At 39.3% G+C, this 16,824-nt stretch overlaps 1 protein-coding gene across 2 annotated transcripts in view; it reads left to right on the top strand.

Annotated features, from left to right (window-relative positions):
- The window catches only part of SUSD1 (sushi domain containing 1), a 117,065-nt gene that overhangs the window by 72,839 nt on the left and 27,402 nt on the right, over positions 1 to 16,824 (top strand). For both annotated transcript variants that reach the window (XM_012641205.1, XM_012641207.1), the window contains exons 10-11: positions 2,277 to 2,469; positions 15,779 to 15,870. In XM_012641205.1, coding sequence (XP_012496659.1) covers positions 2,277 to 2,469; positions 15,779 to 15,870 — 285 coding nt within the window. The remainder of the gene's footprint in view (positions 1 to 2,276; positions 2,470 to 15,778; positions 15,871 to 16,824) is intronic.

Here is a 16,824-nt window from a genome sequence, read left to right as displayed (position 1 = left end):
AAAGATTGTGTCACTTAACAATTTGGGTGATCTCCAAGCGAGGATCCAAAGTATTTAAAAATGAATGAACTCTAGACAGTTTGTGATTGTTGTTTCTAAAGCAGATGTGAGATGTGAGATGGGTATGAGGGAACTAAATTGAAGAAAGACACTATGTTTGGTGATATGCTATCATTTTCCCTGCCTGGTATTTCACACTTATATTTTATTTTAGTGCATTCAAATAATTGCAGTTTATTTGGCCATCAAATTCCCATTTGAGCATGGATTTTTAAGAAATTCATTGCATGGCTTTTGGCCCTCATTTAACTTGATTTTTTTTTGAACATCACACGTAAAATTATAGGTAAATTCAGGCAGGAACTAAGATTTATTTTTGTGTCATTTTTAGTGCCTAGCACTAAATGATTTGCCTAGCAATCATTTGGCAGAAAGTAAACTCAGTAAGTATTAAATTAAAATTAATTAATTTATTCAATAACCATTTACCAAAAGAATAATATGTATTGGGACTGAGAAGTTCCAGTTCAAACTAATAGAAATATATTAATACAAGTAAACGAGCAACTACAGTGTGGTATAATGAGTGCTTTGATAAAAAGTAAATAAATAATGGAATAGAAGATTTTGTGTGTGTGTGTGTGTGTAAGTCCAGGTATAATTTTTTAACAAGAAGCAAAGACTATACTGAGTCATAGAAGAGAAGCAGGAATTAGTCAGATGAAGGAGCTGGGGAGAGGTTGAAGACAGGCATTGTGGGTAAGTAGAGCAGCAAGAAGAGCAAGAAAAGAGGAGGCAAGATCTAAGCAGTGACCAGGTCATGAGGGGCCCCGTATGCCATGTTTTGAATTTAGATTTTATTTTGATGTCTGTGTGGAGCCACTGAAGGATTTTTAGCAGGCAAGTGAAATATTGAAATTTTCATATTAGAAAGAATGCTAAAGCTAGAAACATATTCAGGTACCAAAATAATTGTAATATATGATAAAGATGATTTTTCAAATCAGTAGAGAAAGGAAGGTTTTATTCAACAGGCGGTTCTAGGACAACTGGTTAACAACTTGGTTAAGAAAACAAGTAATTCTTATTTCATACCCTATACAGAAATGATTAAAGAGTAAAACTGAAAAATATTGCTTTTTAAAATATGTTAGACAAAGATTAATTTATGTAACATGCGAAGCACTCTTAAATCCCTTGGGAAAAAAGTGAACATTCAAAAGCAGTGTACAAAAGGGAAAATAGATATTCCCCAAACACACAGGAACACGTTATGCCTCACGGGTAAGTGGTCCAGAAGAATAGGGGACTGCCACAAGATCCTGGGGGAGCAACACTGATGATGACACAGTCTAGAATGTGGCCATAGAAGGGGTGGCTGAAGTGGAGTGGAGGAAGTTCATAGCATTGAGCTCAAGGAACTCTGAGGTCGAGTTTTGATGGCTTATCTATAAGGATCTTTAAGTTATCCAAGAGAATTTGAAGAGTTTGGGAGAGAGGAATCTCTAGGTGTCCTGGTCTTGGACAGCTGTGAGAGACTGATGGGGAAGAGTCAGTGACTGACAGTGATGAGGAGGGAGAGATGGCCAGTGACGCCAGCATCAGTGGAAACACTAAACACATGGGCATCTCCACCGGCTAACACACACTGACTGATCGAGGGCTGATCGTATTACTTATGGAAGCTTCACGAGAGTTTTTCCCCTATAACTCCCTATAGCTGCTGCTTGAGTTGGCAATGGGTAGAGTATCACTGGGTGACAGGTGTGTTTGATGACTCTGTGGATCACAAGCTCTTTTTTCCAGAGCTCTAATAGGAAGGATCCAGTGAAGTATCATTTCACAGTTGCTTTAAATGCATCATCCGGGGGAGTCCTCAGAAAGTTTAAGTACTCTGCTCTATGAGGCTTGTCCATAGATTGTTTACAATGAAAAGAAACTAAAAGAATTTTGCCCAGTAGCCCCAGTTCAATTTCTTTCACTTGGGTGGGCATTAAGGGATTACTTTAGAATAGCCTGACATTTTATTCATCTGAGATACAGTCACACATTTTAAACTTAGTCCTATCTCTGGTTATGAGGGAAGTCGCATAGGATAGGTAAGGTAGCTTTGTAGAGTCTTCCTCAGTTTAGCTCGCTAGTGTATGAAAAATAACTCTGAGCGGGTAGGGATAAATAGAAGGAACTTTCTTGCTTCGACTCCGTTTTGCTTACAGTCTAGACATCTGCAAGCTACAGAAAATTTAATGCAATGCTTTCTTTTAATCTTGTGACAGTTTACGGTTCTGGGTCAAAGGTGGTATCTGGATAACTTTTATCATGCAACATCATTTAACTTCACAACGAGGGAACGAACTCCAGTAGTGTGTCTGGATCTGTACCCGACAACTGATTATACAGTGACTATCACCCTGCTGGGATCTGCTGAGGAACACACAGCGCAAGTAGTGATAACAACTGCCCCAGCAGGTAGGTGTAGACGCCTTTCTGTTTTGTACGTCAGGACAATAAGTTAAATATGTGAACTGAGCTGTACAGCGTTGGGGAGCATAAATAATGCTAGTTTGGGAGTCAGGAGACTCGGGCTGTCGTTCTAATCTAACGAACTCTGTTATATTTGTCTGGTTTCAAGATACCTGAATCCTCTCACCCTTCCCCACAGGGTTCTGGCACATAGAGGATATAGACCAAGAGTGGATGGCTTTATTCAGAGCTCCCTGGGAATCCTAGATTGAGAATTCAGTGTTTTATTTTTCACCCCAAATTTAAGACAACCGACCCCTAAGGATATTCATTAGGGACAACTAGAAGTGTGAGCCACACTGTGTTGGGCACCGGCAGGACAAAGAGGCCTCATGATTGGGCAGTGTATAAGCGCATTAACTTGACATATAGAACGGCAGTCTAAGTAAGGCTGGGCTCCTTAGAAACTCTTCCCTTGTGGCCTTTTGAGGAAGCCATGTGTTATAGATGCCAGCTGTATTAACTCCACAGCGCCCCCTAGTGGGAAGGGATAAAGCCATCTCTGTAGTTTCTTTTGTTCTTTAATCCTTTGGGTTTAACATACAAATTTATGGGCAACCAGAAGAGGCTGCCCCTTTGAAGGAAAACAGCAGAATAGGGTAGGTCCTACTCTTACCTCCCTGAGGCCTCTCTCTCATCTTCACTGCTGCTCTTTTTGGGTCCACCTCTGGGTGGACAGTTTAGAAGATTCTGAAATGCATTGGATGCTAATGAGGGCCATGCAGCCCCTAAGGCTGAAAATTTACTTTTTATTTTGTTTTTCATCTCACATTGTGCCTGGCTGTCTTGTCCTGTCTGTATCAACAGAGGTTGCACTATGAGCACCTCATGACATCATAGACCTAACCCCCAAATACATTTCCAGCTGCATAATAATGCTTACGAGTTGAAAATGAATTCCCTCAAATTATTAAATTCTTGGAGAAATTAAAGTGCAGAAATAAAATCTACCTCCTTTTGCAAACTAAACTGTAAATGCATTGGAGTTCCAAATTCTTTCCTCCCCAATGTCTTCTCTACTGCGTCTCAGCCAGAGTGGTCCTGCTGGAATGGAGAGTGTGTTTATCTGTTCCATCCTAGAAATCTTGTTTGTAACAGACGTTACTCCTTCTGTGTACAGGGGGAATGGCAAGTGCCAAGGTCCTGAGGCAGGTATGTCCTTGGCATGTTCTAGGAATGTGAAGGAAGTCAGTATGGCTGGAGCAGAGTGAGCTGGGGACAGTGGGAGGGGATGAGGTCTAAATTCTAGGTTGAGTGTGTTGGAGGGCCCATGGTGTCAAGTTCGGAAAGAAGTCTGTCGTTACCTTCTCTTTTGCAATGTGGACTCTAAATTACCGGTATTAAGTGTAACCTAGCATGTCATAGTTCAGCCTCTATAGGTTACCAAACAGTCTGGCACCCACCACCTGTCCATTTAAACTTCGATTGGGAACTCTCTTCTCATAAGGTTAGTTGGATTCATTCTGACACTGTGCTTCCCATGTTTTTGCAGTGGTGGCTCTAAGTCTTTCTTGATGCCTGTTTCAAGTATTTAGAACCTTTTCATTTCTCACTTGAGCTCTATTTCTACCCACTGTTTGCCATCGCTGAAGGTCTATTATCTGCTTAGTGAAAGAACTTCTTTCTTTCCGGGCAGGGTATCCCACATTTATAGTAGGAAACTGTTCAAGTAAAATGCATCATCTTACATGTATCCTTCACAATCTCAATTTCCTGTTCTTTTCTCTGAATTTCTGTATCCCCAGAAAGATCCAGGAATTGTTTTAGTTCTGAACTCCATAGGTTTCTATTATTGAATGTTTGCCTCTGAGTCCCGATTCGTGGATAGGAGGTTTCACTTTTGTCTCCTGTGGAGAATTACCCTCGGCTGGTCCTTGAGCTGCTGTTGAGTTGCTGGAACCTGTGTGTCCACTGGCCTGAGGTCCAGGGAATCCCCTGAGTTAGTGACTTTTCACCCAAGCCCCGCCTTTCCTTAGAATTCAATTTCTAAGACTTAAAGCGTCTGCACTTCTTTGATGGGAACTGAAACATTCTTTCCTGCCACTGTTTCCTTTTCTGCATCAGAGAGATAAGCCTCCAATGTTCCAGTTCCTTCTGAGTATTCCTACTGTTCCAGCAGGTCTAGCTGAGCTTTAAGTCTTTATAACCTTCCATCTAAGTTGTTTCTGTTCCTTCTTTATCCTCAACAAGGGCTTAATACCTTTTGCTGGTTCTTAGTACTTTCTCTATATTTGCTTTTTGTTTTCAGAATTAGATTTTTGTTCTCCTAACCTATTACTCCGGAATCTGCCCGTGAGTTCTCCATAGAGAGAGAATGATGCCACAGAGTTCCGGATCTGCCACAAACATCCAGTGTTCGAATAAATTCTGCTCACTTTCACTTTTGTTAGGAGGTATTTATTTCTATTCAGTTCGGCCTATAGCCCAACCCTGGGCTCGATCAATTGTCATCCTCCCTGGACCAATCCCCCTTCCAACTCCCTACGTTTCCCAGGCAGGTGCCCCAATAGCCTGTGTCCCTCAACATGGCTCATTATATTATAGCACGATTTGGCAGGGTAGACAAGGAAAGATGCATGAGAAATGCCTACTCTCAGCTGATCTGGCTTGATTCAGGGGTAAGTTTAGGTTATTTAAATATTTGGAGGTATGACTGGAGTCCATTTCTTTCAAGCAATGTTTCCTAAATATGGTTTCTCTCAGCTGAGATGTGATCAATGTCTGGTGTCATCGAGCTTGAGAACGTTCTTTCTCGTACGTACCCAGGGAGCAGTTGTTCTGTGTTGCCAGTTGAATAACAAGGCCCTGTGCCTGCATAGAAGGCTGCCTGCCTCTGCTGGAAGGTTGAGCCCAGGGACTGAGCCAAGGGAATTGTTTCAATCTCTTCTGCCAATGAATGAGTGATTGAACCCTCACAACTCCTCTCTATATAATATAGTCACAGACAGCCTGAAAAATTTCTTGGTGATTATAACCAGATACCAAATTTGTCTATAAGAAAAATTTCAATAAAATAACAGTAAAGCTCTCAGCTTAGAGCAATGTTATATCTTGTTGTTCTCTGTAAGATAAACTGCTCACAAGGTGTGCATCAAGGATAACTAAAATGATATCACTATTTATAGAGCAGCTATGAAAATGGTAACTTTGCTTTTAGAATAGTTGATTTATAGCTATTCTTTTTGACGATATTTAGCTTGCAAAGCCAACTATTTAGACTACTTCTAATTAGAGATTTTAAAATCATATCATGGATGTATGAAAGAATGCTTACTATTCAGTTCTCTTTAGCAGAGGATTGCATGCATTTAGATATTTCTAAAATAGCGCTGGTAAATTTTGAAAAAAATTAAAAGAAGTGGGAACAGGACATTTTTTACCAGGGAATAAAGCCCTGGTAGAAAACCTTAACTATTAAGGTGTCTTTATGACACAGGTTTCCTAACGGCAGGCATAACTTGAGATCTATGTTGACCTTGTAAAACTTCCCCCATAACTGATTCTTGTTCACAGAATGAAAGTCCAAACAAAAGATGATAAAGACCGTCAATAATTTATCATTGTTTCTGATGTTTTTCCACAAAATGATAAATATTATAGTAGTCGTCTGTGGTGGAGGAGTGATGTCTGAAGTCTACCCGCTTTTCTTATAAACCATTAGCCTGAGAAACTCATACTTGCAGTTGGTCAAGTCAGAAATTGGCGTATGTTTCACATGGAATATCTAATCATCCAAATATGCCAAGTATGGGGAGAGTAAATGGTTGTTCTTTTTAAAGATAAGATAATGATCTTGTAGATCCAGCTAGGTGGGACAATATCCATTATCTTTACTCATAAAGATGAATAAGTTATTTAGAATTGGAGCCCTCCACTAAATGGGCCCTAAATGGCTCTGAAGGCAATAGGTTCATCTCATTCTTTTCAGGACCTCCGTATTCTAATCATGTGTACCGACAGAGAGGCTCCAAGACTGTTCTCTCCTAGGCTGAAATCAGAAAAAAGATCATGGACTTCTAAGTCTAAAATATTCATTAATACCATGCAAAGGAAAGCTAACTATAAAATATTCTTTTTTATTTTATTTACTTGTAACTTTAAAATTTGATATAATTTAAAATTTCTCCTTTTCTTGCTCGTGCATGTGCTCCCTCTCTCTCTTCCTGAAACGTATCCCACTTGGTTGTGGTGTTATTATTTTCTTATGTAATGTTGGGTGCTGTTCACGAATATTTGCCATAGTATTTTTGTACCAATATTCATAAGTGATGTTGATCTACAATTTTCTCTCTTTTTTTGGCACTATCTTTATCAGGTTTAGGCACCAGTATTTTCATTGCTTTATAAAAAGAATTTGAAAGGTTTCTTTATTATTTATGCTCTGGGGCAATTCATGTAGCATTGGACTATCTGCTTTGGGATGGTTTGGTAGAATTCATCAAATTCTATGAAACAGTCTGGGGATGGGGCTTTTCTATGGATTGTTCTTTGATAACTTCTCAGTGAAAATTGTTCTGTTTAAGATTTTTATGTCTAATGGGGTTAATTTTGGTAAACTGTATTTTCCTAGGAATTACTTTTTTTTGAGACAGAATCTCACTCTGTAGCCCAGGCTAGAGTGCAGTGGCATTAGCCTAGCTCACAACAACCTCAGACTCCTGGGCTCAAGTGATTCTCCTGCCTCAGCCTCCTGAGTAGCTGGGACTACAGGGGTGTACCACCACACCTGGCTAATTTTTTCTATTTTTAGTAGACATGGGTCTTGCTCTTGCTTGCACTGGTCTTGAACTCGTGAGCTCAAGCAATCCTCCTGCCTTGACCTCCCAGAGTGCTAGGATTACAAGTGTGAGCCACCATGCCCAGCTAATTTTTAAATTTTTTGTAGATATGAGGTCTCACTATTGCCCAGACTAGTCTCAGACTCCTGACTTAGAGTGATCCTCCTGCCTCTGCTTCCCAAGGTGCCCATCTAAGTTTTAAAATTTATTTGTTACTTCTGTCTCAGTGATATTTCTCCCTTTATTTTCGTTTTCTTCCCTTTTTGTAGATTAAGTTAGCTAGTAGTTTATTTATTTTATTAGTATTTCTAAGATTTTGGTTTATTAATTATATCTACTTTTTTTTTCCCTCTCTCAACATCAGGGATTAGCAGACTGTGGCCTGCAGGCCAAATCTGGTCTGCCACCTGTTTCCATAAATAAACTTTTATTGGAACAAAGGCAGAGTTCAATAGTTGTGACAGAACTGTCTGGCCTGGAAACAGCTTAAAAAATTTACTTATCTGGCCCATTATAAAACAAATTTCCTGATTGTTGCTCTCCATCATTAATTTCTGCTTTCATAGTTATTATATCCTTTCTCATGCCTTCTTTTTCTTTACAAAGGTGGTTGCATTATATTTTCATTGTGAACTGTGGTTTTTAGCATTAAAAAATATTCTTCTTTGCCATATTTAATGCTTTTAGATTTGAATTCTTTTTGCTTTTGACCCCTACTTTCTTATGACTTCCATTTGTCTGGTATACCACTGTCTATTACTTTAGCCTTTCTGAATCGTTTTGATTCAGGTGTCCCTTTTGTATACAGCACATAAGGGGATCTTTCATTGCAAGACAAATTGAAAATATTTTTATCTTTTAATAGGCAAGTCATGTCCAATTACAGTTATTGATAGGACTGATATGTTTAAACAACTCTGTCCTATTATTTTATGTTGTCACAACTTATATATGTTTTCTGTGTTTCTTTCTCTGTGTGATTTTTTTTGCTGTCCTACTTTTATTTATTAATTTTAAAGGAAGATTAATAAATATTTTTTCTAGTGGCTGCCTTTTTAAAATGCCCTGTCTCTTGCTTTCTCGTTGAACTTTTTATCATCTGGTTTGTCAGTTTTTAGTAGCATACTTTAACAATCACTCACTGCTTTTACGACATTTAATTAGTTTATTTTGTTTTTGTTTTTCTCTGTCACTTCCCCTCCTGATTTTTTAATTGTGTTATTTGGACTGTATAGCATTTATATATCACTCCTCTACCTTGCCCCACATTTATTTTAGTCTTAGAGCTGTAATTCAATATATTAAATGCTTACCATCAGTCCTTTTACTGAAGTTTCTCCAGTTATATCTTTTTTTTTTTTTTTTGAGACAGAGTCTCACTCTGTTGCCCTAGAGTGAGTGGTATGGCGTTAGCCTAGTTCACAGCAACCTCAAACTCCTGGGCTCAGAGCTATCCTCCTGCCTCAGCCTCCCGAGTAGCTGGGACTACAGGCATGCGCCACCATGCCCGGCTAATTTTTTTCTCTCTATATATTTTTAGTTGTCCAGATAATCTCTTTGTACTTTTAGTAGAGACGGGGTCTTGCTCTTGCTCAGGCTGGTCTCGAACTCCTGACCTTGAGCAATCCACCCGCCTCGGCCTCCCAGAGTGCTAGGATTACAGGCGTGAGCCACCGCGCCCAGCCCCCAGTTATATCTTGAATGAATCCCATCTTCTAGTAGATTCCTCTAGTGTACAGTATTCCCTGAGTTCTTTCATGGTAGTATTATTTCTCTATAGCCTTGATACTTGAAAGATAGCTTGGCTGGTTATAAAAATCTTAGTTCACACTTTCTTGATTTGAGTTTCTTAAAAAGATTTAGTTCTTTGGTTGCCCTGCTTTTTATGTAGCTTTTGAAAACTCTCTTGCAGTCTAATTCTTTTGCTCTTGGGTCTTGCTTGTTTGTTTTTTTGAGTGGACCTGGAAGATCTTTTTTTTCTTCATCTTTAAAGTCTAATAGTTTTACTTGGATAAGTTTTGGGGTTGATCGTTCTGGGTCAGCTTTCTCAGGTACCTGGTGTACCCTTTTAGTATTTCTATTCATTTCTTTTTATTTTTGTAAAGTTATCTTGGATTATAGTTTTAAATATTAATTCTGTTTCAATATTTTGTTTTTCTTCTTCAGAGACTTTAATTATACATATGTTGGATCTTTGCCTATATTCCATTTCCCCTACTTTATTTTTTGTTCCTTATTGCTTCTTTTTAATCTCATTTTTATTCTTTTTGGTTGTGTTTCTGTACTTTTTAATGCCCCTTATTAAATTTCATTCTGATCTATTCTTCTTTAGACACCATGACAGTTATCGTTATTTCTGTATGATTTTGTATTTTCATTTTTTTCTTGAATTCAATCACTTCTGTTTAATTTCCTCCCTATTTTTTGTTTATTTCTGTTGTTAATTTTTAAATTTTTTGATTAAAGGTGTTTCCTTCATACCTCCAAATGCTTGTTTGAGGATATTTATTTTGGTTTATTGCGTGAGAGGTTTTTTTCCCTAGTTTATGAGTCTTTAAAAAAATGGAGAGCTTTTCACAGGCTGAAATGTTTTGATTATACTTTTTTGGTTGTTTTTAAATGAAGACTGCCTTTGTCTATTAACTCCATGGAGAGAATTGCTGGTGTTAAGATGGTTAACAAGATTTCTAGGTTAAGAGCGCCCTCTTCTGTCATGGAGTGAAGTACAGTTTCTTTGAAGGATTTCTTTTGCTTTGCTTTGCTTTGTTTTGTGATAAGGATGGCATGAGTTGTGTGTTCTTCTGCTTTCAGGTTCTCTTTTGCCTTGTCGGATCTTACATTTCCCTCTTGCTTCTTTTGCCCATCACCACTTAGTCTCCAAAGGGCACCTATTGCTTCCTCTTCATCCTCTTCTTTCCCAGAAACAATCAGTGCCTTTCTCTTACCACCCCCTGCCCCCGCGTGGGCTTTTTATCCTTTCCTGCAGTCAGTGCTCTGACCATACCGGATCCCTTTTTCAGTATTTTCACATCTAAGGTGGAATTTCTCTTTCTGGGCGTGAATCCAGCTCACTCTAGGGCCCTTTGCTTCCCTCTTCTCTCTTGCACACAGCCCTTCGAGAGCCCTGACTCTCCACAAGGACTTGTGGGAGATGGAGGGATCGCTTTGCTGGCATTTGGTATTTAGTTTTCTCTTTACTGGTAATTTAAATTTGTAGTGTTCTCTGTTTTCCAGTTATGATGACAGCATATGTTTTATGTTGCTCTATTTGCTCTCCTTGCTGATCTGAAGAATATTTTGGAGGATGAGGAGAGATTTAGATTTAAGGGCCAACTATTACCCTTGATAATTAGAACTCTGATCTATAATATATTCTTTTTGTTGTTGTTGTTGTTTGAGACAGGGTCTCACTGTGTTGCCCAGGCTGGTCTTGAAACTCCTGGGCTCAAGTGATCCCCCTGCCTCAGCCTCCTGAGTAGCTGGGATTACAGGCATACGTCACCTATAATACACTCTAACTTTTCCACCTCCATGTCTTTATTCGTGCCATTTCTTCTATCTGGAACCCCCTCTCTTTTCTTCAGTTCATATATTTCCTCCTTCCATGATCTCCACTCTCCCTCCCAAGATGATAGTAAGTTTCTTCTTTCTGAATTCCCATATTCTTTTTTTTTTTTTTTTTTGAGACAGAGTCTCACTGTGTTGCTGGGCTAGAGTGCTGTGGCATCAGCCTAGCTCACAGCAACCTCAAACTCCTGGGCTCAAGCAATCCTTCTGCCTCAGTCTCCCGAGTAGCTGGGACTACAGGCATGTGCCACCATGCCCGGCTAATTTTTTCTATGTATTTTTAGTTGTCCGATTAATTTCTTTCTATTTTTAGTAGAGACGGGGTCTCGCTCTTGCTCAGGCTGGTTTCAAACTCCTGAGCTCAAACAATCCGCCCGCCTCGGCCTCCCAGAGTGCTAGGATTACAGGTGTGAGCCACCGCGCCCGGCCTCTGAATTCCCATATTCTATTTCAGGAGAAAGTATAAGTAGTCCTTTGGTATGGTTCCTCTGGAGTCACACTATCTAAATTCAAATCTCAAATCTGTCACTTACTGTTCTGTGCCTTTGAATGAGTTACTTCACTTCTGTGTGCCTCAGTTGCCTTAACTGTGAAAATGGGAACAGCAATACCTATTAGTACATCATGTGTTTGTTGTGAAGACTGAATGGGTTAATTCCTACGGAGAACCAGCATAACACCTGACATACAGTAAGTATCTATCAAATGTTAACTATTACTTAAAGTTACCTTATGACATTTATTATATAATTCCTTGTATTTTTGTTATATAGGGTGTAACTCCTCTTCTAGATTGAATGCATGTTATGGGCAGAAACCATGTCTTATTCAGAGCACTTATATTCCATTGGATTAATACAATACCAGTTGCTTAGCTTTCTTCTTTTTGCCGATTGTTTACATTTAGACAATCAGGCATGCTGTGCCTGCCACTGCCCTTCCTAGACACTGGGAACACAAAGATGAAGAACGTGTCTCTCCCCTCAAGGGGCTTTCAGTTCAATGGGGGTGGTAGACAAAGATCAATAACAAAATCATAAAGTGTAATCGAGTTATTTGCAGAATACTGTGGAGAAGAGATGAAATAAAGATTGATTTTACCTAGAGTTGCTCCCCCACGTTAATGAAGCAGAAACAAAGTTTCAAGGAATTTGATGAACTGGGAGCCAGTTTTTCTTTTTTCTGGGGCATTCTTGCAAGTCTGGTTTTTCAACTTTGGGATTCTAGATTAGATTCGCCCAGTGGGTGGGGAAAAAGAAAGAGAAAAGGCAGAGTGGCCACTAAAAATGAATAAGAGAAGGAAGATGTATGGAATTATTATATATGTACCATTCTTCATTTTTTTTTTTTTTTTTTGAGACAGAGTCTGGCTCTGTTGCCCAGGCTAGAGTGCCGTGGGGTGAGCCTAGCTCACAGCAACCTCAAACTCCTGGGCTCAAGAGATCCTCCTGCCTCAGCCTCCCGAGTAGCTGGGACTACAGGCATGTGCCACCATGCCCTGCTAATTTTTTCTATATATATTTTTAGTTGTCCAGCTCATTTCTTTCTATTTTTTAGTAGAGACGGGGTCTCGCTCTTGTTCAGGCTGGTCTCGAACTCCTGACCTTGAGCGATCCACCTGCCTCAGCCTCCCAGAGTGCTAGGATTACAGGAGTGAGCCACCACACCCAGCCTTCATTTTTTTTTTTTTTTTTTCCGAGATAGTGTCTCATTCTGTGGCCCAGGCTGGAGTGCAGTGGCACAATCAGAGCTCTCTGTAACCTTGAATTCCTGGGCTCACGCGATCTTCCTGCCTCAGCCTCCCAAGTAGCTGAGACTACAGGTGTGCCCCTCTAAGTCCAGCTAATTTTTCTACTTTTTGTAGAGATGGGGTCTCACTGTGTTGCCCAGGCTGGTCTTGAATTCCCAACCTCAAACTATCCTCCCACCTCAGCTTCCCAGAGTGCTGGGATTATGGGCATGAGCCACTGTGGCTGGCCCATTCTTCATCTTGCTTTTTAATTTTATTTTTTAATTTTTGGCTTTGCAATATTCTGTGGACACACTTCCATACCAGTTCATAAGATGCCATCTCATTCTCTTTGAGGGAAGCACAGTATTCCATTGTATGAATGAACACTAGTTTATTAACTTACCCACTATGGAAGGATATTTATGTATTTTTTCCCTTCAAGTTTTTATGATTACAGACAATGCTACTGTTCATATACTTGTATATATTATGTTTTATTGATTCTCAGAGGCATATTTTTTCACATTTTGCTATCTGTGAAATCTTACAATTGTTATACAGTCCTTTGGGTGGCTGCCACGAACATAATTGTCATTGCCCTTGTGTGGATCAAATTGGTCATAGTTGCCTATAGTGTTGTCACTTCTTTTTAGTTATGGACATTAGTGGTACTATGTAGGTCTTTAATTTAATTGCCTATTAAAACTTTCTCAAAAAGGTTACACTATGATTTGATATTGAGACAAAAAATTACTACGTATGTAGAAAACCGTGGGAATAGTACACAAGGTGTAAGGTCAAGTCTCAGCAGCAGAATAGGTGTCAGGGGCTTGCAAATAAATTTGGAGAAAATAGAGCACTTTTTTTTTTTCCTGGGACTACAGGTACACGCCACCACACCTGGCTAATTGAACAATAATTCAAGATAATCTATCTTAATCATCTTTTCAAAGGCCTTTTGCCACGGTAGGTAATGTATTCACAGGTTCCCAGGGCTAGGATGTGGACATCTTGGGGGCCATTATTCAGCCTACCATACTTGTTCTTGCAGATACATAGAAAACTACCATGTATGTTCTCATATTTGGGTGCACTTTGTCAAACTCCTATTGTTTTGTATTTGTTTTTCCATTGTTTTCAAATAATTTCATATTTGGTTTCCAGTTGATTCTCTTAGATTTACTGGCAGTCACATCATTTTTTCCTTTCTTTCTGGTATTCGTAGCTCATTTTTTTCTCTTGCCTTTTTTCTGCATTTTCTACAATCTCCGGGCTGATGCTCGTAATAGCTTTGAGAGCAGGCATCCTTGTATTGCTCTTAACTTTACTAGAAATTGCTTCATTATATTACTACTGAATATGATGGTTTCTAAAAAACACTATTAAATTAAGGAATTTCTATCAAATGAAGCTCTAGCTTACTAAGATTTAAGTCAGGACCATATATTAAATGTATTAATAATTATGATTATAAAAGTAACCATATGGTTTCTCTCTTTTAGCTTATTAACAGTGTTCCCAATATTGATCCTCTCTGTAGTTCAGGAATAAATCTTCTTGGTCATAGTGTATTGTTCTTTGAATGTACTGCTGGCTTCTTTTTGCTAATGTTTTATTTTGGATTTTTGTATTTATATTATATTACATTTATATTGTGTTCAGTGATTGGTTTTGCTATCCTTGTACAGCTTGGGCATTGTGGATTATCTAGTCATATGCAATGAATTAGGGAACTTTCCACCTTTTTGTATAATCTGGAACTGTTCGTTGATTGATGGATTGATTGATTGATTGAGACGGGGTCTCACTCTGTTGCCAGGGCTAGAATGCAGTGGCATCATCATAGCTCACTGCAACCTCAAACTCCTGGACTCAAGGGATCCTGCTCCCTCAGCCTTCCGAGTAGCTGGGACTACAGGCGCACGCCACCACGCCCGGCTAATTTTCCTGTTTTTAGTAGAGATGGGTCTTGCTCTGACTCATGCTGGTCTTGAACTCCTGACCTCAAGAGATCCTCCCGCCTTGGCCTCTCAAAGCTCTAGGATTGCACTCATAAGCCACTGTGCATGGCCTGGAACTGTTTAAATAGTATTGGAGTTATTTGTATTTTAAAAGTTTCAGAAATGTGAGGTTCCTTGGACCACTACTGCTAATTTCTAAAACCATCTTCTGTGCCTAGCAGTGGGATTGCATTACCCTGAATCATCTGTACTTCTCCTGTCCTTACCCCCTGTTCACCCTTACCTCCTGTTCCTTACCTGCTCTGTGTTGCAACATTTGAAGTATAGCTTGGGACCTGTGGAACAGGTTTTCTCTGTGCAGAGCTGCCCAATGCATAGAGAGGGGTCATGTCCCTCAGCTTGGCTTCATTCATAGGAACCTGTCAGGCCAGGACATTACACAACACAGCCTTGCCTGCCATGGGACTTTCTTTTTTTCAGGTAATTTGGGAGTTGTCTTTATCGCTCACAAATCATCACAGTGTTCCTGTGAAACTTCTTAGCAAGTTTGCTATATCATTTCCAGTTTAGAGATAGAGACCATTGTTGAAGAAAGTAACCTCTGATGTCAAAGTTTGGAATAAGTAGTCTTTATTGACTATTTGGGGGTGTGTCCCTCTACATTAAACTGTATCAGATCTGAGCTATATTTTAGACTGATTATCATGAAACTGAGCAGAGGCCAGGAAATTCTTCCTTGATCATAAGAGATGAGGAAGCCCAAACCAAAAGAACCCATCCTCCCATCCTTTTCATCATGAAAAGCCTAATTACTCGGGAGAGCTTTTTTCAATTCTTCAAGGAGCAATTCTCTGCTGAGATGTTTCTCTCAGCTCAGAATTTCAAACTGATGCTTATTTGCATAAATGAATTACAATTTTAGGTTAGTAAAAGGCTCAGGACAATGAATTACAATTTTAGGTTAGTAAACCAAGGAAGTTTGCAGTGAACAGTCAATTTTTAAGAGGGATCCTCTGATTAGGTATCTTTGAATCTTAACTCAGGACTGAGTTTACCTAAACATAAAAGTGGTATTTCTTTGAGATTGCTACCACTAATTTCTCAAAATACTGCTGAAGTCATCCTGTGTATATATTTAATCTTGGAAAATGGCTCAATTAAAAGGTAGTATTTTTGTATAGGGTGTAAATTGATTTCGCATTTCTTCCTCCTTGCAGTAAAACAGACCATCAGTAATTTTTCAGAATTTAATGAAACCTGCTTGAAATGGAGAAGCATGAAGACAGCTGATACAGAGGAGATGTATTTAGTAAGTTACTAAAATTTACTGTATTTATGGATGTTTGTCTTATGCGGGAGGTTTAAAAAATATCCACAGACCTAAATATCTACGTCTATAGCTACCATTATCAATAGAACATTTACTGTGACAATTGCAACAGGAAGTAAGAAAATGGTGACTTCTACTGCATAGTTGGAGACAGAAACCCTGGGGAGAGAGGATGAAGCCATGAGAGTTTCTTTGTGCACATATCTTGGTGCAGTCGATGCTCAGGCAGTATCAATGGGAGGAACCCAATGGCTTATGCATGTGTGTGTCTGTCCTTCCCAGTGTCTCTGAGCAGGGTCTGGATGTGTTGCCTAGAGAGTAAAGGGGAACTTTATATATATAAATAAATATAAATCTAAGCATATTTATATATATAAATAAATACATATATGTAAAGTATGTGTGTGTGTATGTGTATATATATATATATTTCTTGAGACAGGGTCTTGCTCTGTCACCCAGGCTAGAGTGCAGTGGTACAATCATAGCTCACTGCAACCTCGAACTCCTGGGCTCAAGCGATCCTCCCACCTCAGCCTCCCCAAGTGCTGCGATTACAGGCAGGGGAACTTTTGAAGCTAGATGTGGTTGTGAGTAAGAAAGGGAAAGACCATGGGATCAGCTGCTCTAGAAGAAATTAGTAGAAAGAAAAGGGTGTCTCTTGCTGAAATGTTACAGGAAAGTATCGGGGAAGAGTGGAGGAGAAAAATCCTTTCCAGGTTTTATACCAGACCAGCTAGGGGCGTATCCTAGTTCAGGTCCTGCTTAGTTTAGATTCTTGATTCTCTTCCTAGGAAAATGTCCCTTGGCCTTGCTCCTGCAGTTTTGTCAGCAGGCTGTTTTACGTTTGGCAGGTGCGTGGTATACATGAGGACAAGAAAGAGAAATTTACCAGTATTGGGGCCTCTGCCTTTGTGCATTTTTATTTAAAAA

The sequence above is a fragment of the Propithecus coquereli genome, unplaced genomic scaffold (genome assembly GCF_000956105.1).
Source record: "Propithecus coquereli isolate 6110/MARCELLA unplaced genomic scaffold, Pcoq_1.0 Scaffold163, whole genome shotgun sequence".
NCBI lineage: Eukaryota > Metazoa > Chordata > Mammalia > Primates > Indriidae > Propithecus > Propithecus coquereli.
The sequence above is the reverse complement of the archived record's forward strand: the minus strand, read 5'-3'. Positions and strand labels throughout refer to the sequence as shown.